This window comes from Theobroma cacao, chromosome 9 (genome assembly GCF_000208745.1).
Source record: "Theobroma cacao cultivar B97-61/B2 chromosome 9, Criollo_cocoa_genome_V2, whole genome shotgun sequence".
Taxonomy (NCBI): Eukaryota; Viridiplantae; Streptophyta; class Magnoliopsida; order Malvales; family Malvaceae; genus Theobroma; species Theobroma cacao.
Window position 1 is genome coordinate 38,460,135 of NC_030858.1, and position 22,973 is coordinate 38,483,107.

At 35.7% G+C, this 22,973-nt stretch overlaps 4 protein-coding genes across 9 annotated transcripts; all 4 read right to left on the reverse strand.

Annotated features, from left to right (window-relative positions):
• On the reverse strand, nucleotides 256-2,231 carry LOC18591095. Of its 2 annotated transcripts, XM_018127058.1 has the most exons (4): nucleotides 2,143-2,231; nucleotides 945-2,046; nucleotides 757-806; nucleotides 256-665 (listed from the first exon to the last, which is right to left on the reverse strand). In XM_018127058.1, exons 2-4 carry the CDS (start codon nucleotides 1,733-1,735, stop codon nucleotides 478-480), a joined length of 1,029 nt encoding a protein of 342 aa, XP_017982547.1. In that variant the 5' UTR covers nucleotides 1,736-2,046; nucleotides 2,143-2,231; the 3' UTR covers nucleotides 256-477. The 2 variants fall into 2 exon arrangements, with proteins under 2 accessions (XP_017982547.1, XP_017982546.1); XM_018127057.1 differs by having other exon boundaries at nucleotides 945-2,231.
• On the reverse strand, nucleotides 2,016-5,990 carry LOC108663310. Its single transcript, XM_018126957.1, has 12 exons — nucleotides 5,909-5,990; nucleotides 5,767-5,809; nucleotides 5,334-5,416; nucleotides 5,052-5,147; nucleotides 4,501-4,555; nucleotides 4,184-4,283; nucleotides 3,442-3,652; nucleotides 2,909-3,068; nucleotides 2,794-2,825; nucleotides 2,332-2,398; nucleotides 2,143-2,247; nucleotides 2,016-2,046 (listed from the first exon to the last, which is right to left on the reverse strand). Exons 1-12 carry the CDS (start codon nucleotides 5,988-5,990, stop codon nucleotides 2,016-2,018), a joined length of 1,065 nt encoding a protein of 354 aa, XP_017982446.1.
• On the reverse strand, nucleotides 8,468-10,997 carry LOC18591096 (trans-cinnamate 4-monooxygenase). The gene is made up of 3 exons (XM_007017027.2): nucleotides 10,128-10,997; nucleotides 9,846-9,979; nucleotides 8,468-9,273 (listed from the first exon to the last, which is right to left on the reverse strand). Exons 1-3 carry the CDS (start codon nucleotides 10,910-10,912, stop codon nucleotides 8,675-8,677), a joined length of 1,518 nt encoding a protein of 505 aa, XP_007017089.1. The 5' UTR covers nucleotides 10,913-10,997; the 3' UTR covers nucleotides 8,468-8,674.
• On the reverse strand, nucleotides 16,241-20,689 carry LOC18591097 (protein NETWORKED 4A). Of its 5 annotated transcripts, none has more exons than XM_007017029.2 (4): nucleotides 20,524-20,689; nucleotides 19,809-19,868; nucleotides 19,143-19,254; nucleotides 16,241-18,535 (listed from the first exon to the last, which is right to left on the reverse strand). In XM_007017029.2, the coding sequence occupies exons 2-4, from the start codon at nucleotides 19,821-19,823 to the stop codon at nucleotides 16,806-16,808; spliced, it is 1,857 nt and encodes a 618-aa protein (XP_007017091.2). In that variant the 5' UTR covers nucleotides 19,824-19,868; nucleotides 20,524-20,689; the 3' UTR covers nucleotides 16,241-16,805. The 5 variants fall into 5 exon arrangements, with proteins under 5 accessions (XP_007017091.2, XP_017982989.1, XP_017982990.1 ...); XM_018127500.1 differs by lacking the exon at nucleotides 20,524-20,689 and adding an exon at nucleotides 20,074-20,131; XM_018127501.1 differs by lacking the exon at nucleotides 19,809-19,868 and having other exon boundaries at nucleotides 20,524-20,607.

The window sequence follows — 22,973 nt, forward strand, 5'->3', positions numbered from 1 at the left end:
ACTTGACCAGGATCTCTTCAATGAGCCCAACAAGGAGAGCAAGTCAAATCTTCGGTCTTACTTCAATAGGCCTACCATTGGTTAGGTGAGACCGATCAAGCCCAATAGAGATTTCCAACAATTCACAAGTCACTCACACCCCATTTTCGCGGGATATTTTTGTCTGAAGAAAGTCGTCGCCTTCAATCCAATTCATATATACTCAGATGTGAAATTTCAAATGCCAAAACGAAAAAAACCAACAAAAAATGAGGAAGCATCAGTAGACATTATTTAAAAAAAAAAAATAGTGAGTTAAAATGAAAATCAGTCTGCACAAATTCTGCAGCTTTTTTGGTCTATCTTATCAATCTAGACAACTTTTAACTTCAACGTATGATGCAATTGTATCCTCCAGAGATGAGTGCAAACGTGGAAGAGTCAGGAAAGACAGCATCCTCTTTTACCCAATTTGCAATTGTATTTTATATTTTTGTATTATACCTTCTTCACGATGTCCAGGGCAGATGCCTCCTTTACAACTTTCTCTACGCAAACAAGTTGAACAACATAGGCTTCAAGCTCAAGCACCATCACCTGCTTGGATGACTCCTCACCATTACTCTCTCTTCTACTTATCGCTTTTTCCTCTTCAAGCTTAGCATTTCCTGTTCCTGCATTGGGATCTGATTGAAAAGTATATCAATTATCGAAAGGAAACATATATGACAGACCTAACGGCAGCAAATGGCAGTGCAAGAGGCAAAACTCAGATACCTTCAGTCCCACTTTGACAAGGAAGAGGAATTTCTGCATCACAATTACACCTAGCAACAATGAAAACCTTCTTTTAGTATCTTATATGTCACACTGATTTCATGGTGGCAACATTTCTGCGCTGGTCAGGTGGTAGGGAAAAGTAACGGCAAGTTGGAAGTATTGAGTTCTAAGTATGTCATATGTACCCTGTCTCATTTGTACTGCTTTCGGATTTGTCATGGATCTTAACAGATGATGATGTTTCCTCACCATGCTCAGGAGAATATGTTGTTTTTAGGTTCTCCTTTGCTTTTAGGGTTCCATCTTTTGCTTCCTTGCATTCAATATCCATGCTCTTGGAATTTGAACTATCCACTGCCATTGGGTCCTCTGAAAACAATAAATCATTTCCAGGGGTATTTTCTTTTTCAAGTTCAAATTGTTCACACTTGGCTGGCCGGAGGTTTGATTTTCTTTTCTCATCTCCACAGATACTTCCCTGTACTGATAAGTCAGGAAACCCCGTCTCTCCATGCGGACCAGCAGTATGGGATGAATCCAGGGAAACAACTTGTACTCTAGAAGCTGGAGATAAATCTTGCTTGACTGATCCAGACCTAACCTTTGAGAATACTGGAGAATCATAAGAGTTCGTATGATTAAATGGTTGGCCGAATGCAGAATTCTCAGAGGTAAAACAGCCAGAAGGTGAACATTGGATAGATTCACTGTGCTCAGGTCTATCAAAACAAGATTTGACAGCAACATTGAGTTCAGGAACAGGAAATGTACCGATAGGATCTTCGGTCCACAGCTTGCATCCTAAGGATGGAAGTTTTGCCTCTGAGGTACAATGGAAAGAACTGAAACCCAAATCTATATCATCCGAATTGCATCCTTCCTCAAGCAACCATGTCTGAGAAGATCCTATTATCCCTCGGAAACAAGAGCTTATGGGCTTGGTGGCTTTTGACTTGGGAAGCACTGGCGTCGTCATACAATTTCTAGATCGTAGCCTAAGATTATCCCTGTCTGTGCAATTTGTTTCCTTGGTAAAAACACTGTCCACGTCATACTTCCTTCTAGTTCTGCCACAAGTATTGCTTATTCTCCTGCTCTGCCAAGGCGTTGAATTTGGAGGTGAACTATTTATTGTTTCGCCCCTCACTGCAATGAATTGTTTTGAATAATTGCTTTTGTTTCGCAAGAGGCGCTTTTCATTAAAGACTACAACGGACTGACAATGAATTATCAGAGCAGCTTATGAAATCAATAACTTAACCTGCGCTAGATGAGCATGATTCTTCACTGCCAAAGTTTTAGGGAAAGAACAGGAAACATGTAAGTTAAAGTAGGACCCACAAACCAAATCACCTTGAACACAAAAAAGTTCCTATAATTTACCTCGGCAATCTCAAATTATCCTTTGCATCTTCAGTCTCAAAATAAGACCAGTCCGGTTGGCCTGGCAAACCTCTAATATCAACATTCCTTTGAACTGGGGTATGGCTGCCATCAGACAAAAGCAATTTCTTTTAGAAAAGAAAAAAAATGCCAAGTTTCCCACGTACCTTTAAAGGGAATTTTTTATACCTTACACCAATTAAAGTTGTGAAATCACGACCAATTTCTGATGTTGTGTGCTTTGGAGAAGGTGGACCTGAATATGGACAAAGAGCGATAAGAGATGATACCAAAGTAGTTCCACACTCTTAATCGCAATTCTCATCACGGTGTGATATATCAAGAAAGAATAATAGCAGGATATGAAAGAGGGCAAACACACATTATTCACATGTAACTCCTCTCTTTTCGAAGTAACTTTAGTTACCAATCTGGAGATGACCCCACGGAAATTTCTCAATAAAGTGTGGTATAGCACTCAAAATTCTTAAAAAACATATAGATGGTACCAATAGCCCAATACAGATAATTGTTTTTATCTATGCAGCAAACCCATAATAATGCAGGAATAAAGATAAACTGTTCAACTTTGTTAATTAATTACAAAAGCGTTGAGCTAAGCTATTCCATGGATTGAATGAGAAAGAGCACCTAAACTGTTGAACTTTGTTGGTTTCACATCCCTGCACAGGTGTAACGACTTCATCAAAAACAAAATATACTCCTATCTCTCAGAACAAGGAAATATACATTGTTGATGTCTCACCTTTTCTTCAGTACGTGATGGCCTTCAAAAGCATAATCTGACATCTCACCCTTGTCATATTCCAAAAAATCTCCAGCATCTATTTTGTGTGGCCAATACTTCCAAGAAACGTCTTCTTTCCGTTCATGTAGAAAGTCATCATCCAGGAAGCTAAGCCTAGCTGGCAAACCAAATGAGCAAAAGAAATGACATCTGTGGCACCAGACAAGCCATCCATGGGATAATGAGGTTTAAATAGGAGAAAAGCTTTGTCAGTGAAAATCATAGTTCATACTAGTACTTATTAACACTGAAATGGCCTGATGACAAAATTTACAGTATGTTGAAAGAGGTATGTTCATGATTAAGTCAATCAAAGTTGATGAAGGAGATGCATATGAATAACACAAATTCTACCTTCAAAACAATTAACGATATATAGGTAAACGGATTTCTGAATATCTTAATGACAAGTTGTTGCAAAGTGTGAAATGAACAGTAAGAATTGTGATTAAGGAAAAAAATAACTAAGACCAAAAAGAACTGATATTTACCGTCAGATGTATCTTCCCTTCTCCTTATGTTGGAGAAAATGTTTGTGTCACCAAAAGTGCACTCTCTGTTACTATAATGGCTGTCAAGTTGCATGTGGTCTGTGACAGTGGATAGATTTGTTCTCCAATTGCCATGTAAATCCGTTTTGCCCAGTGAAAACTCCGAAGCTTTGCCAACAAGTGGCATATTGATGTCCTGCATCATTGCATCCTGCATTTAGCACATAATCATAGTCAGTTCAATCTGAACCAAAATCAACATAAGAAACTTGAGTTCAATGTTTAAGGGACAATACAATACATTCATTTCAGAGAAGAGAGGAAAATGATGGAAAAAAATTGAGTATTTCATCCAATAACCTGACCCCACCATTTAAGGTTAAAAAACATTAAGTTTCAGAATTCGAACATGTAGTATATTCTTGGGATACTTATGTTGGGAATGAGGTCAGGATTGCAAGTAGTCTGTCTCCTTTTCCTGTCAGGCAGATCCTTTTGTCCATTAAGGTTTACACAGGCTAAAATTACACGTCAGTACTCCCTTGGCCTGTTGCGTATAATACTTACGAGATTCAACTGAACCAAACTTTTCAAGCCAGGCAAAACTTGCAGAAGCAAGGAAAAGCGCAAAAAGAAAGAGCTAAAACGCTTTCATGTGAAGGTCACTTTTTAAGGAAAAGATTAATTCACAAAAAATATAGAAATAAAAAAACTTAGAAAGTAGATCAAGTAATGCTCTCACCATTTCTAGTTCAAGATCATTCAGTACATAGTTAGAATTCTTTGATGAGTTTAGTTGCCTTGCGATGTTCCAGGGAAATGCACAATCATCAGAAGAGATTCTACAATTGTAAAAAGTTGAGATATGTTTAGATAAAAATTTACCACCCTTTAACCCATTTGAAATGGAAAGTAGATTGATGCAGTTGCAGCTTAAGGCAACTATGACGCTGAAAGTAGTCTAAGCAAACTGAATCGAACTTTTATTAGAACCAAGAGACAATTATCTAACATGTGAATTGATATGGGAAATGAAAGAGTTTGTGAACTACCCATTACCTGCCCTGTTGTTTTGGTGAATGCGGTGGAGTCTCTGCTCTGATCTTGCCTAAACCTGATAGACCAAAGCAAGCACTAAAGCCTAATATAGAATTGGGTAATACCATGCTTTTAAGAAAATGTTGAAAACCAAAATCATTGCATCAGCATCTTGATAACAACAGGAAAAGAAGGACTAATGCTAGTAGAGATAACTTTAATGATGCACTACAGGCTCAATAGAGACTAAAAAGTTAAGGATAACTGTAATAGAATTGCTTCCTATTTTAGACAGCCACTTTCTTTGCTATTTTATTTGAAGTTATCCACTTATTTTCAGACGATTCCCAGAGTTTTCGGTTTTTGGCTTATTATCTATCCTTTTTTTTATATCTAGATGCAATTCTACAATTGACTCGTCTTTTCAATCAGCAATAAATTTGAATAAAAAGAGGAAAATTCAGGAAAAACAGTTTTTCATGCAAGTTTGCTTGTGGTCTCTTTTAAAAATTCACTTCTGCATGACCTACTGCCTTGAACCTTCCCTCAATTGTTAATGCGTAAGATCATACCTTCAATTGAAAATGCAGCATGAGCTTCATGAACCAGACTTCTTTCTAAAGTGTCCCCTGATGCATCATCACTAAGCATGTCGAAAACAGAAAATTCTAAAAAAATAAACAACGGGAGCTAAATTAGGAGAACTAGATATTTTTAGTAATTTAACAGTAAGTAAAGATCCTAATAGTATGCTGCAGTTAACGAAATGCACTAAAGCGTACAATTCCATCAGGAGATATGGAAACTGCAAATCAAATTAGTTAAGAGCTCTTATAAATAATATTACAACTTACGTTTCTCACTGGCTGCATTCGAGAGATCTGGACTATTATTTATTCCATTTGAGGCACGGTTATCATGACCGAAAAATGAAACCCTATGTAGCAACAAAAGCATTAACTTTTCACAAGGTCAGCTAGCTTTCTTGATGACTCAAAAGAGTGGTATGCATTGTTTTCAATGCAGAGTTATTATTTCAAAATAATACATTGTTTATGCTTTTTATCTTTGTTTTTTTTTAAAAAGGGGACACTCAGTCATAGTTAAATATTTATGTGAAATTGTTAACATGAATAATTGTAGCCATGTTTAAAGTTTTTGGGGTTTCTCTGCCTAGCACCTTATCCAATAAAAGTGATTTGATGTTTATCTCCATAGTAAAGGATATTTTAGTTAAATCAATGTGAATGAAAAGCACCAGCATGGCGGCATAAAGTAGTTACCTACTTTGGGTATTGTAATTCCGATTGGCAGCTTGATGGTGGTGCACCTGTGCCAGCATTATGACATTATGCACTGAACACCTATGAAGTCCAAAGAAGCCAGACTCTAAGTTCACAAAGTTATGCACAGAGATATTAATATGTACCTGCTTCCTTGATTTCAACAGCGTATGGAGGGACTGAATTTGTAATGATTGTTGGTGGATCCTTTGGGATATGATACTTCATTTTTAAAGCACCAGTCTTACCATCCCGTCCTATATGGTTGAGAACATAGAATACAGGGGGGAAAAAAAGGCTGGTCACAAAATTTGAACAGAATACAAGAAAAACAAAGGCATAAAATGCATTGAGCTATCAACGCATAACTGCCATTAAGCATTATATATCTGTGTATTTGTAGATAATGCATAATAGCAGGCAAACCTACAAATTAATTCAAGTTTGATATCAACTAAAGCACGGAAAAAATATCAGTGACAGAAATGGAGGGGCCACTCAGACAGGAAAACATGATTGAAGATCATTGCAAAAGACAAACAAAAGTACTGCTAAATGCCTTACTGCAAAGAGCAAGGCATGGAGGGTCACGGATGTAGCCATTACAGCTTGACATTCCAAGCAGTCTCATTTTCTCATATATTAGTTGGCCAATATAAATTTTGGACACTTACTGCTGGGACAAGACCTGCCTTCTTCAGGAACCGTTGAGAGGTTTAGCAGGCTGAGGATATCTAGAGATCGATATTCCTTTTGATGTTTCCCATGTATACTAGTTTCATCAGTATAGCCCTCAGAACCTGCCATCTGTTGCTGTTGTTCTCGTTTCCTTTGCTCAAAGTATTGCTTTTGCCTTGACAATTACAAGGAAATGCGTAAAAAGTATCAATTGGACAGCATTTTCCACAAAATTAACTAACTGTTTATTGGATTTTATGTTGCCATGCGTGACAGGAAAATCATTGATAAAAAATAAAGCAAAGAAAAATTAGAATAAGGTTCTGTACCTCTTCTGAGTAGACTTCCTTGACTGAAATTCTCGACAGACAGCATGCACACAAGTAATGTCAGAGCAGAAGTTCTCTATTATTTGGTATAGCAAAAGCAGTTCAAAATGTCATTCTCATACTCATAAGCAGGAAACTGAAGCATACAGAAGTCCTCTGGAAGCAATTAGTTGAAGTTATTAACGTCAATTGCAGCAGAAATTAGCTTGCAGAAGATTCACATGTAAGGAAACTCAACCTTCAGACTAAATCTTTGCTCGGTAGGTAGATGGAAAGGTTTTAACCCAATGTTTATGCTAAAAAGTCGGAAAGTGATTATGAAACTTGGCAAATTACATTGGAAATTTCCATCCTCCCTATCAAGCAAAGCCTAAGTGGCAGACTGATCCTTTTTCAAAAGGTCTGGTCTGAATTTAGAAAATGATAAGCTGTCTGCAAAATGCAGCCATAGATTCATATAGAGATTCATCCTTATATGCATACATTTGATAGAAATGTAATTTCTCAGTTGAAAGCAGCTAGACGAGTGAGTATAAGAACATTTAGCAGCATTAATATCTCTTGCAACTTCCACAGCAAGTCCAAAGTTGAAACATCGCAAGAACAATCATGAGCTAAAAGCTCAAGCAATCAAAGCATCTGTCTAGCGACAAGTAAAAACCGCTGAGCTCAGACTATGAGGCGGTTGACACACAAAAACTAAAAATTCCAAATAATGCACGCTTACAGTTGTGACTTTCCGTCTTGATCCTCCCATCCATTGCAACATTGTTTGCGTCCGCCGCCGCAGAAAGAATAGAAAAGAATAGTTGAAGAAACCGAGCAAATGAGATGACCTGTGCTGCTTAGAAATTAATTAAGCTCTGAAAATCTAAGAAAGAGTAACGCAAATCGGAAAGCAACTTTTTATAATATATATATATATATATATATATATATATATATATATATATATATATATATAAATGATATATTAATGAATTGAAAGTTTGAAACATGGAGTATCGGCTGCATCGCATTTGCAATTTGCAAAGCTATGGATGATTAATTAATCTAGAAAGAGCAGGAAAATTACTAAACTCATAATCTTAATCATACCTGAAGCTGATAGAAAAAAATGAATTGAAAAGCTCCGTTAATTTGAATTCCTCAGTCTTCAGAGAATCTGGAAAGAAAGAAAATGAAATCCATTCTCAGATGGATGGATCCAACAGCTTTTGTTCAAATCAGAGGCCCGCGAGCTGTTAGTAGCACTTCCCTCATGCTCTGGGATTCCCGCGATCTGTGCGTTCTAATATATATACGTTGGTTTTAAACGGTGATAGTGGTAAGGAGGGAGGGGGCCAGCCTTTTCTCATATGGGCTTAGCCCATTATTTCGAGCCTTCTTTCTGACTTTCTTTTTCCTTGGGCTTAACTTGGTGTTGTGGAATTGGGTATGCTATAAATTGGAAGGAGGCTGGCTTCTGCCCCTTTAATTTGGTATTAGAAAAGTGCAATAACAGCAAGTGATGACAAAATAAGGCTCTCCTCTTGAATTATTCTTTTGAATAACGTATAGATTTTGTTATTCACCTTTTTTTTTTATCTGTTATCAATTGAATTTAAATTTTAAATTACTTATCAGAAATAGTATTAGAAGTGGATTTATTACTTTCTTTGTTATTCATCTTGTTATCAGATCCGAGGCCGAAAAAGCTAAACGAGACGCGTGCTATTGCTATATATGACATACAAGTAAAAAAACGAACATCAAACTTATTACAAATCTCGAGTCATCGTTTCAGGTCCATAGATTTTTACACTGTCACACCTCACAAATATAATCAAGACAATGTTCCCCAATTTTTTTTTTTTTGTTTTCAACTATCTCGCAGCGAGTTCATAAAATAGGAAAAGTGCCAAGTTAAAACTTCCTTGGCTTTGCAACAATGGTTGAATGCTTCAAAATGTGCAGACTGAACTGTCCACCTTTCTCCGTAGTATCAAGCTTTGACTGTCCTGGAGGAGGTAAGAGCTCAAAGTTCTGTACTAAACGACCCAAAGTAATACCAAGGATCGGCAATGCAAGAATGATTCCAGGGCAACTTCTTCTCCCAACACCAAATGGGAGGTACCGGAAGTCATTGCCATTGGCCTCAACCTTAGATTCCTCTTCCAAGAACCTCTCAGGCCTGAATTCATCGGGGTTTTTCCAGTTAGCAGGGTTGTTGGCAAGCCACCATGCATTCACCAAGATTTTGCTCTCAGCAGGGATATCATACCCACCAAGCTTAGCATCGTGTAGGTTCATGTGGGGTACAAGTAAAGGAATTGCCATCCGAAACCTCAAAGTCTCCTTGATCACAGCCTGAAGGTATGGAAGTTTGTAGGTGTCAGGTTCGGTGATCTGGTGACCAGGTCCAAGAACAGTGTCAAGCTCATGGCGCAGCTTCTTTTGAATTTCAGGGTGGTTCACCAGCTCCGCAATGCCCCACTCGATCGACCATAGTGTCGTCTCAATTGCTGTACAAGACAAAAAATTTTACTCAGAAATATAAAGTAACTAGATCGTTTATTTATGTTATACTGCAATTTGTCCTCTCAACCATGGTTAAGCCAACAGAAGATGGGACAGCACATACACTAATTACTTTTCATGAACCGAGTGGGCTACATTTACTACGTCGGTTTATGTAATTTATACTAGTGTTTTTGCCCTTTTGTGACTGAGACTACTGACAGCAACCCTCCCAAAAACGGATGGTGGATTGGTGGTGCTCGGGTTCCGAATTTTTCAGGCTTTCATTTCTATTTTTATTGTATATAGATGGCCACATCAAACCTATCGATAGATGGCTGCGTACCAAACTCTAAACGCTCATCCCTAAGTTGTCACATGACAATGAAAAATTGTGACAAGAAGAAACGGCTACCTACTACGACCGCCTACCACAACTGTAATCAATTGATATATCTAATTAAAGGACGAAGATACCCTTGTAGTATGATGAAGAGAAGAGAACAAATCCCACACCACAAGGACTAATACGTAATGACCAGCTCTAAATACCAAGGAGGTAGATAAGCAAGCATACCGGCAACGTTGATATTCTCGACAATATAGAGAACGTTGTCCTCGTTGATCTCTCCTTTCTGTTGAGCATCCAGAATATGATCTATGGCACATTTCAATCCTTCGTTGTTCATGCTTTTTGTGCTTGCGACTTTCCTGCAACGACAGCAATGAAGTTTATGAGGTCATTTCCCTATCCCAAAAGCCAGAAACAAAGTTTCCCACAAAAGCGAAACATGTTTGCGAAAAGAAACAACAAAAACAGAAACATATAAAAAGAGGAAACAAATTAGTCCACACGTACTTTCTCTCTTCCACAAAGTAGTCCTTGAAGAGCTTCAACCTCCTCTCTTTGATCTCCTTGCAGATCTTCAAGTAGCCTCTCAAGAAGGGCCTCAAAATGGGAATAAAATCTCCATAATTGTACTCAAAACTCTGAGCCAGCCGGCTCCTCTCTCCGTTCAAAGCCTTGAGTCTAACGAACAAAGGATCATCCTCGCTCTCGAACCTTCTGTCGAACATGATTCTGTACATGTTGTTGTACATCAGGAGCTGCAACCTCCTCCTCAAAATGATCCCATTCGTGGCTGCCTCGGGATTCTTCTTGACATCCTCCACTACGCGGCCAGCCTCGTCCTCCCATCCGAACCTGTACTGCTGGACAACCTTGTTGGTGAAAAATGGGACCGTCATGATCCGCCTCATCTTCCTCCAGTGCTCACCGTACACAGTGAACACCATATCTTGACCCTTACCAGTGAATATATCAAACACTACGTTACGGGTTCTTGACCCGAATTCCACTCCCTGAGTGTGGAGCACCTCCTTTGCTAGCTCTGGTGAAGACACCACAACCAGATTACGCTGCCCCATTCGAAGTAAAAATATGTCACCGAATTTCTTGGCCAAGCCTGTCAGGTTACGGTGGTTCAAGTCATCCCCCACTTGGAGCCAGTTCCCGAACACCGGAACAGGAAAAGGTCCAGGAGGGAGCTTGAAGCGCTTGCCCCGGAGTTTAGAGATGGTGATGGCTACCACCACCGCGACGAAGAGGCCGAGAAGGGTCTTCTCCAGGAGGAGGAAATCCATCGTGGATGTGGGATTTGCTTGGTGAGTAATCAGAGTTTTCTTTGCTTGAAATATAGGGTGGTGGGTGAAGAGTGGGGAGGGAAGGAGCGAGCTTTATAGACAAGTACAGGGGTTGGGCCTGCGGGGGGTGGGGTTGAATGAATGTGGTAGGCGTTAGGTGGGGCTTTTTGGTCATCTGCAGAGTTTGGGCGAAGTAGTGGGTGCGGTTTTGAACTTTTGACGCCGTTTGATTTGACGGCCACAAGATTCTGATGAAAACTCCAGGCATCTGATCTCAAGAGAGGGAGAGGGGAGTAGGTGAGAGGGTTGGTGAGGGATATTACAGATGTCAAAAGATGGTTTCAATGTGTCAAAAGATCTTGCTAATCACTCGAAAACATTTGCTTTGTCACTGTGTAGATAATGCTTTTATAGCCAAAACCAAAAAAAGACCATTCTGGATTTAGAAACATGTTTGGATTATTATTTTTATTTTAAACAAAATAAATATCTGATCATTGATTAATTATAGTGAATCACAATAATTTTTGTAATTGACTTATTATGATAAATAGTACGTGACATGATAAAACATTATATTAGAATAAATTAGTAAGTCACATTAATTTTTTTAAAAAAGTATATCACATCAATTTTATGTGTACAATTGATATTATTTGGATTAATAATAACAATTAATTATCATTAATTATAAAAATTTATTTAAAAAACATAAAATATAAATAATTCAAAAACTGTTTAAAGAATTATGCGTCTGTTAAATGAATGGGATCTGAAAACTGACGGTAAAGAAAGCGAACGATGTCGGGCTCCAGCTCCGCTGGAGGAGAGTTGTCTCTTGTCATGTCTGCTACAAATCTATATTTGATTCACGTGGCTCAACTAGTTTCCATGATGGCTTGGTATGTATATTTTTTCAAGTTTCTCGTCCCGTGCACTGCATGCGTTACTATTTCATATATTCAATTCAACCTTGAGAACATTGTGAAAATAATTTTTTTCAATTTTTCCATTGGCAATGATAGAAATAGTTGCACTTAATCATTTTAATTCAGAATGTTGTCCTTTTAGTCATTTACATACATACAACTAGCTAGCCTTTGTATTTTATTTCACACTGAACTCTTTGGATTGAGCTTGTATAAGTATTACTATTTCTCGGATTCCGGACAATGAAATCACATGTCTATATCTCTACGCACACTCGGCCATAATAATTGTTGACAATGAGAGCTAGCAATGACTCTCGGTTCGGCATCAACTAGCTATCCACAATTCTGGATCCATACATTTGTACTGATTTTTGGTACTTAATCTCATAACTCAATTTTTTACAAAAACCATATATTTAAATGATTTAATAGTCAGACACTTATGCACCCACGTATAGATTTGACAATTTCGTAAACAATACTAACACAAAATGAATTTAAACGAGTTTGGTTTTACGTTAATCATGTTTTATGTATTAATCCTGTCGATAGAATTAAAATATAAATAAATTATATCTTAATTAATCATGTCAAACTCGTTTATTTGTTCATATGAGTACTAATATTTTTATAATGATTAAGATTTATTGAAATTAAATTTTATTATATTAGATAAAAATTATGATATATATAATTTTTTGTTATAAATTTAAATAATAAAATTATATTTTAGTTGTACATATTTCAATTTAATCGTATCAATCGTGTTAATCCTGTAAATAAATTATATATAGTACAAATTTTAATTGTGTGAAGAAATTGTGTCGTGTCATGTCATGTCGTATATTAATTAATCATGTTATGTTTGTATTTACCTATATAATTGTTAATAATTACGATACTGTTAAGACACAAAAACATGAATAGTTAAATATATCAATATTTAAGATTGATCTTAAATAAATTTAAAAACTATCCACATGACCCATGCTCATTCCCATTAATAGCGTGGTTGATATTAGACTAGACAATTTGTCTTTTTGTATTTTAATCGTATCATGTAAACATAAAGTATTAATAATTATTGAGTAAATATGAATACAACATGATTAATTAATCATTTCGGAATGTTAAATGCATATATGGATTTGTTTAATAAACATGTAACATGATAGGGCATAGTTAATACATTTATTAAATGTATCAGGTTAAATTTTATGCGGCACAACATGATTTATTTATATGATTAATACAATAAAAATTTATATGATTTATAACTTGTTTACAAGATTAAAAAATAATTAAATTAAAATATATATACTTAAAATATAAATTTAGTATTCAAATTTATAATAAATAATTATAAATATCATAATATTTATTAAATATAATAAAATTCGACATCAATAAATCTTAATCATTATAAAATTATTAATATTTATAAGAATCAATAAATAAATTTTAATCATATATTAACATATTTATATGAATAAATAAATCGATAATAAATGAGATAAACAATATTAAGGATGTAATTGAGGTGAGAGAGTGAGGCGATGGGCCAAAGGGTGCGGGTGAAAAGATGAAATGTAATTGGGTGAAATTATGCAATATTTGAGGCGGAAGTGATCTAACTTTATGCAATATAAAACTGCAAATTGCAAAAGTGAGGTGATACATAAAAGACATTGACAATTCTGCGGCATGAGATCATTTGCACATGGGCCGCTTCCGTGAATACCAGTCTAAAATTTTAAAATTCCAAGCAAACCAAATATTTTACTAGTGTATCATTATCATTATTATTTATAAGAGAAGAGACATGTCAAAGCTCCAAGACGCCGTCAGATGTAACGGCGTTAAAGGGGTAAGGTGCATCGAGATCAGCAATTCAGCAATTTCAATCAATTGTTTTTTTTTTTTTCATTTCAATCCGCATTTCTAGTGATGTAGTTTCCCACATGCCAACGCCATATCTACCACTTCTTATTTCGTCTCCCCTTCTTCCTTTCGCTTTCAAGTTTCACCTTACAACTCATTTTTCATCTTAAATCGGGGAATGCCCGATGCCCAATGGGGGACCCTTCTGTGATAATAACTGCTCTCTTGTTTTATCTTCATTTTCCTACCCATGACGCTGCTTCTCTTACTTGTATTACATTACATATGACCAATTCTTTTTTTTTCTTTTATACATTAAGAAAATTGAGAATGCGATCCCATTGAGGCATTGACTACATCGTTTTGTCAAATCTTTTTTGATGATATTTTTTTTTATAATTTTAATATCTAAAATTAATATTGAAAACCTATAATATAAATCTGTCCTATTCATTATTGTCACTATTGATATAAACTTTCAAGGTTTTAAAGTTAATAGGACAATCATATCCTGAATTTCAGATTGGACAAAATCTAAATGTCAAGAGTTATTATTATTATTGTTTTATATTACAAACACTAAGAATTATGAGTATCTAGTGAACCCATTAATTAAGTAGCTGATTAGTGCACGGAACCGGTGTTGATTATTATGAGAGAAAAAATAAAGGAAAAGTAAAAGGGTTGAGACCAGTTCCAAGCCCAAAGCTTGGCTTACCTACCACCATGGAAAGGAACGTGGACGTAAAACAACGTTACCCACCTTCCAACAGAGGCCACCAACACGTTCACGTCCAATGCCTCAATCGCTTCGCATCTACACCACTCCCCATTTTAGATGGCCAAATTGATCCACGTCATTACTATGTCAATCATGTTAATTTACAACATCATCTATTTATGCTTATATTATTGTTATTACTATTAAGTCGGAAAGGTTGAAATAACTTGTAGCATTTATAGTGTAAGTAGTTTTTTTAACAAATTTAATTATGACACCCAAATTCACCTAAACTTTGGTTGGTCTACGTAACAAGTTTAAGTCCTCCCACACCCAAGGGGGCTTTCTCTCTTCACTCTGTTACCATTATTATCGAAAAGAAAATAGATCAAGGGATTGTAAGGGTTTCTCCATTAATATCTTTCCGTTGACTGTCTCTCTTGTTTTTATGAAGTTTATGTAGCTAGGTCACACTACGCCTATACTATATCTATAGCTGCCTGCTTCCTCCCTTTGACAAAATCTGGATCGTTCACTGTCCTTGTATAATTGAAATGTTGGACCAAACTAAAATAAATTGAATATTACTATACCAATTGACAAATTGACAATGGCGGCCAATGGGGTTCGGTAGAGCTATTATATCGGAAATGATGACGTAAACAAAGTGACAGAAATAATGACAGCGTCAAGTCTTAGAATTTTGGGCCACAAACTTTTTGGGCTGATATTAATCAAGGCTTGTTTCATATCCTGGTTTAATGGGTGACAGATGCGGATTGTGTGAATCCGGGTCGATGGCTGCTGTCTCCCTGTCAAACTTGATCATCTTAACAAGTCTCCTGTGATGTTCCCGAAATTTTGTATGCTTGGATTTCTGCTGTGCTGAGGCAGCCAGGTACGGGTATGGAATTTAACAAGTGTGACAGAATAGAAAATTGACAGATTAACGATAAGGAGGGATTTAGAAATTGTTTTATTAAAATAATAATTAATTTTTTAATTATATCAAAATTAAAATAATAATAATAATAATTATTTTTTTTTCAATCTAGATCTACCGAAAAAGTAATGCGACTTTGTTTAGAAGATTATTAAATATTATTATTAGTAAAATTATGCTATTATTGTCCAAAACTTGAGTTTTGTGAGATACTATTTTATATTTTAAAATATCTTTTTATAACTTATTATTTAAAAATTTGTTAAAAATTACTATTCATTTCTCATTAACATAAACTAAAATATTAAAATTAAATAAAATATGATTTTGTATAGTTAATTATTATATTCAACAACTAATAATTTGATAAATTTTTATTCATTGATCAAAATTAAGTATAAATATTTACAAACTACGTAAAATTAAATAATCAAATAATATATTTACAATGACTCAAGATATTATTTGATATATAATATTATTTTTTATTAAAAAAATTTTGTTCAAATCTCAAACTATCAAATTAATCAAAAAATACATAAACATAAAATATTTAAAAATTTAATTTAAATTAAAAATTATTTACAATTAAATAATTAAAATTTACATAAATTATTTTGAAAAAGTAAAAAACGTAATCAAGAATCGAGAAAAAGGACTACAAGTCCCAAAAGTAAATTTAAATTTTTTTTTAAAATAATCTAAATTTCAAATTATAATTTTTTTATTTTTTAATATTTAAATATTAATATATAAATTATTTTTTAATAAATTTACTTTTTTCTCGTACTAAAAACCTTTGGCAATTGAGGTGTCACGTGATATCACTTGCATAACAGTGGCCCCGCTTATATTTAACGGGCGAAAGGAAACTTCATTCAGTTGTTGGGATGACACCCCACAACCATTATGTTGCGCAGTGGATAGAGCGACTGTTTCCCGAGCAGAAAGTCGTACACCCAGCTGGCGCGATTTTTAAACTCTTAGCTAAAGGTGGCCACAAAGTGCAAAAGACCTTCTATTTCCGTTCTTTGCTGAAGGTAGCCGCAAACTGCAAAGACCTTCCATTTCCGATCACGATAAGAGAATCATACAGCTACTTGGCACGCAAGCCGAAGCCATTACACAAACAAAACCAAACATATCAAGCTTCAAGATCAGAGCATGCAAATACTGACCTAAATGAGTACTCGAGGACTTCAGTATTTCTGCAAAGTCCAACCTATCTATGAAGATTTTTATACTCACCCGAACCACTCTACATCCCTCAATGTAAGGGCACTTCTGTTTTCTGTATGCTCATTACACAAGCAGCGGGATATGAGCAAAGCCACCTTCAGGAAATAGTAAGAAAATCTAGGGACTCTCGCTTAAAACAAAAGAATGGAGGAAACAGTGCCATGCAGCATTACAAACTCATGTCGCCAAAACTGGAACTCTCTTGTGCCCGACAAATGCCTGCCGAAGCATATGATATCCGTTTCTGTAATGCTCAAGGGAGAAGCAAAGTTGCCTTATAGCTTCACGTTTCTCCTCTGCTCCTTCCAATATTGCGATTCTTTGCCTCTCAATCTCATCCTCAAGTTCCTTAGCTCTTACTTGCAATTCCTCCACCAGTTTATGTGCTCCTTGAGCGCTAGCGAGTAGCTCCACGTGTTCCATATGTAATTGGTGCGGATGCTTGTCCATTTGATCAATCTGATCATCCCTCGAACTAACCTCTGTTTTGAGTGAATCAACTTGGGCCTTATGCTCGTCTATCTCTGATTTTAAAGTCTCAATATTTTCATTTAAACTTTTAATGCAATCACCTCTCTTAGCAATCTCCATTTTCAACAGCTCAATTTCACTGCGAAACCTCTCCTCCGATTCTCTCTTTCCGTTCACAGCTTTTCTGATCTCCTCCTCCATGGAACGACCACGTGATTCCCATTCTCGGAGCTGTTCCTCCATACAAGTCCGCTCCTCCAACAATTTTGATATTTCAGCTTTAATATGAGCCTTTTCAGGAAAAATCTTCTGCTCAGCATCAGATACAGCTATCTTTAAATCCCTGATCTCATGATCTCTGTCTGATAAACTAGTCTTTAACCTAGCCATTCTTTCCTGCAGCTTGGAGACCTCTCTTTTCTCTGTATTCAGTTTGGATTTCCATGTTATTATCTCCCTTTGAGCCGTATCAAGCTGAGCCTGCAAATTTTGAACTTTTTCATCAGATTGTTTCTTCTCAAGCTTCAAACTAGCAATTTCTTTCTCAGAATTCCGGACCATTTCTTTTGTGATTCTCAGCTCTTCCACCAGTACCTGCATCTTGCCATCTGGGTGTTGAGCTTCTTTCTCCAATACACTAATCCTTTCTTGAGGCTCTGATGCCTGATTTACCTGTATCTCCAGCTCAGCCCTGTGCATCGTGACACTTTCCTCTTCTGAGGATTCATCCTCAGCTGTTTCCTGCGGTTTATATTTTTGGAGCTCAATCCTCAACAAAGTGATTTTTTCTTCAGAAAGCTGTATTTTTTTATTAGCAACTTTTAGTTCTTCCTCATACTCTCCAATTCTAGCAAGAAGATCAGAATTATCAATTTTTGATCCGGTTATTGAGCCATCTGTATTCTCTTCCTCCAGCACCCGTAGCTTCTCTTTCACTTCACGGAGCTCAATCTCCAATTCAATCATTTTCCTCACCCCTTGGCCACCCCCATTCCCTGACAAAACTGAGTAATTATTGACTGAGGAATCATCAGATTCTGGTTCAGAATCTGAAAGAGAAGATGACTCATCTCCTTCTTTCTGGTATACATCAGAGCTGCTCCCGCCAGAACCAAGGAAGACATCGAAACCAGCAGCTCGTGGGCCAGATTTGCGACGACTCAGCCTTTGATCTGGGGAGGGCCAAATAGAGGGCAATTCAGAGCCAATGTCAGAGATGCCAGAGCCCTGAGATTGGAGGTCTGATGGAATATTCTTCTTCAATTCTCCCATCAGTTGATCATAACGCTCTGCCAGAGAACGATACATGCGGTAGAACTCCTCGACATGAGATATAAGTTCTGGCCTCTTCTGATAATACATCTCAGCCTTTTTTGCAAATGAATCTCCATCTTCTTCAATCAGCTTCAGCATTCGCTTGACGCTACGATCCATTTCTGTAGTCAGCAATCATTTGTTATTTTCTTGCTTGACATTTTGGCATTCAAATGATTTCAGAATCCAAGTACTTTTTTTTTTTAATAGAAGATGCAGAAGCAAAACGCCTAGTCCCACCCCAAAAGGTAGGCAGATGGGATTGGGAATATCTACACCACTAGAGTGAGAGGACAAGGAAAAGCAGTGGAAATGGTTAATATTACATTACTTGTGCCACTTTATCCTGTATAAACTTTTGCTTCTTTCAGAACATTAACAAAGTCTTCACTTTAACCAAACAAAGATCAAGAACCTTGAACAAAGAATTTAGTTCAACAAAAGATATTTCATAAGAATATAACTCTTTATGTGCATATAAGAAAGGAAAGGAAACACACAAAATGGAAACAACAATTGCCAAACATAGAGAGAAATAAGATTTACCGCATTTTATAATAACATCTCATTTCGGTCGCAACAAACTAAACAACAAAAAAAGTGTTGATATATTATTTGCTATAATTTATGTTCTTTGACCAAACTCCTTTCCAAGTTAGAGAGAAAGAAAGAGAGATTGTATAAGCTGCCCTGATCTCTGGAAGGGAGGTATAACAGCACCTTACTTACCTTCAAGATTTTCTGCCAGCCACCTCGAATTCTTGGGGCTGATGTGGCTATCCCACCACCATGAATGTGACTTTCTGGATTCTGTTCTCTTCATACTTTTAGTTATATGACCCTAAAGAAAGAAAACAAAACACAGAATTATGCAACTAAGATTTGAAAATCTTCAGCGCAGATTGATAGTGCTAGAACATAAGATGGTAGAATAAAGTGGTCAGTTTTTCTTGGAAGTGGTTTAGTTCATTGTGCTCAATTTCAACAGTTATTTGGTGAGGCAAGCAAAAATCTCTAGAGAATCTCTTAATTCATTCCGCATATGAGAAGGGCTCCTTCCATTAAAATTACAACTTGTCAGAACAAGGACACCAGCGGGCAAAAAATTAAACAAGAGCATTAAAAGGTTGCTCTGAAATTTTATGATGTTCAGAATGCAAGAACAACTTGCAGCATTAATTGATAAGACTATGCTTATGCTGATATTTTGATCAGAATCATAGTAGAAGAGTTGAGGAAATTATACACAGTGTGATTAGACTCTTGAGTATGATAGAGGGCGAGTAGGAAAGTGACGCTAAAAGCTTGCAAATGAAGCTCTGGGTAAAAGTATTGTGGATATAGTCAGTTGAAGAACATTTCACGATAAGATTAAGGAACAGATTAATTTCTTACCACAGGATTCGCCATTTTGTAAGCTGGTGGGAAGTGAGATGATGAGGTGATGTACAAAACCTGGGTTTAGAGAAACAGTGCAAATCAGTGGTATTAAATACGTACAAAATTTGGGACTGGGACCGGGACGGCTTCTTATTGTATCACTATCATTATAGGAGATGGAAGGTGAGGCCACGCGCAGAAATAGCGCGCGTCCAGTGGTTCTCGACTCGAAAGACAAAATATACAACATAGTAGTGGTAATTCGCGGGAATTTTATTACAACTGTCGGAACGAGACGTCCAGCTCCTTCCACGCATTGACTCTCACAGCAAAGAAAACTAAAAAGAAAAACAAGAAACTTTACTCGCAAACAGGACAAAATTTTGGAACGGAAATGGCTCAACCAGAACAGAAGAAAACCTTAATCAGATAGCAACACTTTCCCCAAAATCGTAAGTTATCCAAGTTAATTAATAGAGTAGATAGACATAGAAAAGGAACAAAATCTGAAGGCCTGAACCTGATCGTTTTCCACATCATAATATCTAAATTATTTGACAGAGACGCGGGCAGGCAGATATGAAATAACCAGGAGGCCTATCTCAGTTCCAGAACCCAGAAAATTATTCCTAAATGCTAATTGAATTGTTGAGAAAATAGCAGCAAAATTAAAAGAAGAATTTTTGCGGGCGGGGATATTGAAGAAGCAGAAAGGAAGGAAACAACTTACAGAAAAAGAAAGAGGCTTTGGATAGGTTTCTGAATCCCTTGAGTGCTTGTCTGTTGCCTACTTGCCTCTGTGAAGATAAAGAAGAGAGAGAGAAGATTGTGGAGCTGTCTACAGTCTAGACTGAAGAAAGGCAGGGATGGGAAAAGCAGCTGTTTTTAATGTCCATCCTTGCACACATGGGTATGCCACAAAGTCAAAACTCACATCTTTACTGCTTATTATTTATTAAATTTAAATTTATTTAAATTAATGACTACCATTTGCCCATTTCTTTCTTTTTCAGAAAAAGGAAAAGTAGAATAATTTATTAAGTATAATTAATAAGAATGAAAGTGCCAGGGGAAGATTGAAGCAGCAGAGGGAAGGGTAGGGAACAGTTCTATCTGTAATTCTATATTTCTATTCTGTATTGTATACATATATAGATTTTATGAGCTGACTGGAGATGACAATTCGAAAATAGATTAAAAATTCAGGGATGGCCGGACGGCTGGCTAATCAGTAATATGCAAGTAGTGCCACCTAATGGTCAAATCCATCTCTCATTGCATTCGGCAAAAAACTATTTCCATTGAATGCCGTCTCTTGCTAATTGCCATGCTGCCGCCTGATGAAATTGAAACAAAATGTGTCAAAACCTTAAAATGATGAGAGGGAGAGAAAGGTTTGTAGATGTTTTCAGAAACAAGTAGTTCAGTTTGGGTGTGGGTGTGACTGTCATGACTCTGTGGCGATGCAACTTTAGTTAGTTGACTGATGGATGAAACAACAAGTGTTGTTTTGTCTTTGAGCAAAGGATAATATCAACCACTTCTTGAATTTCCATCGACTGTAAATCCATCCTTAATTTTTTGTTGTTTTCTTACTCGGGTTTGCTAAATCATAATCCCTCTCACTTCCTAAAACCTATCTCAGATTTGCCTTGATCCAGAGTATATTATCTCCTTTTTTTTTTATTTATGGTACACTACTGATTTGTGTATCTCTTTTTCTTCTTCTTCTTCCAACTATGCTAATCATTACAGTTTTCCGAAGCACAGAATCACCTGCTTAGCTGTTCTTCTCCGATCAAACATGGCATCAAGGAACAAGAAAAGATTGCTATAGGATTGAGCAATTGCTTAATACTTACGTACACTAGGCATGACGCCTAGGCCTAGCAAGTAGCCACCATATATATATGTATCAATATCATCCTTAAAATTGCATTAATTAGTTATAGAATTGATGAAAGATAAAAGATTAATCACCATGTTGTGGCTAGGTAGGTGATCATTGAATATCAGAAGTATACATGGCAGCATCCTTGTTAATGAGCAGACATGATACGAAATTAAAAGAGTAGCGTAATTTGTGGGGAGGGTACCATTACTTTTCTTAATCATGTTCACATCTAAACCGTCCGAATAATTTGATTTTTTGGACATGAAAATTAATGTCACAATCAGAGATAGATATATATATATATATATATATATATATTTATTTATTTATTAGTGGTTGAAGCTGATAGAGCGCGTAGCTTAGGAATAGTAATTAAGAATACATATACGCGCAATGCGTCATGTGATGAAAACAGGATCCAACACGGTATGGACAACGTGTTCATGATTACTGGCTTGAAAATGTCAAAAGCTTGGGATTTCGCACCTTCTCGCAACCATGTCTCATGTCCGCTGCTGCCTCCACCTCTCCCTCTCTCTGTGGCTCAGCAACATCGACCCCTTTCTTCATATTAATTACTTTATGTAGGAAGAATGAGGCTATGCCGAGTATTGACACGTTTTCCTAATTACTGAGAAGCAGCTGGAAATCCAAGTTAATTTGTGCTTATTGCTCCATTACAATTTCTTCTGCATATGCTTAAAATAGGGAATAAATCTGAATTCTAAGATGTGAAGGTAAAAAATTGATGAAATGAAAAGATGTTATCTTTATATTTATAACAAGTTTAGTTCGTAGAATAGATAAAAATAAAATAAAATAATTATGAAGTGAGAATAAAATAAAATAAAAATAAAATAAAATAGTTATTACGTAGTTTGATATAATAAATGAAATAGAATAGAAATAATTATTATAATCTATTACAATATTTTGTTGATAACAATAATTTTAAAATAAAAAATGAGTAGAAAATAAAAAAATAAAAATACTTTTTATTATAAATATGATTATTTTATTTTATTTTTTAAATAATAATATTTTATTTATAATTTAAATATTATTATGATTATTTATTTTTAAATATTAATAATTTATAATTTATTTAAAAATATTAAAAACTTATAGTTTAAATACTAATATTTTATTTTTACTTTAATAACTAGTATTAAAAATAATAATATTTCATTTATAATTTAAATGTTATTATGATTATTTATTTTATTTTAATTTATTTTTTAAATATTAATAACTTATATTTTATTTATAATATTAATAATTTATCA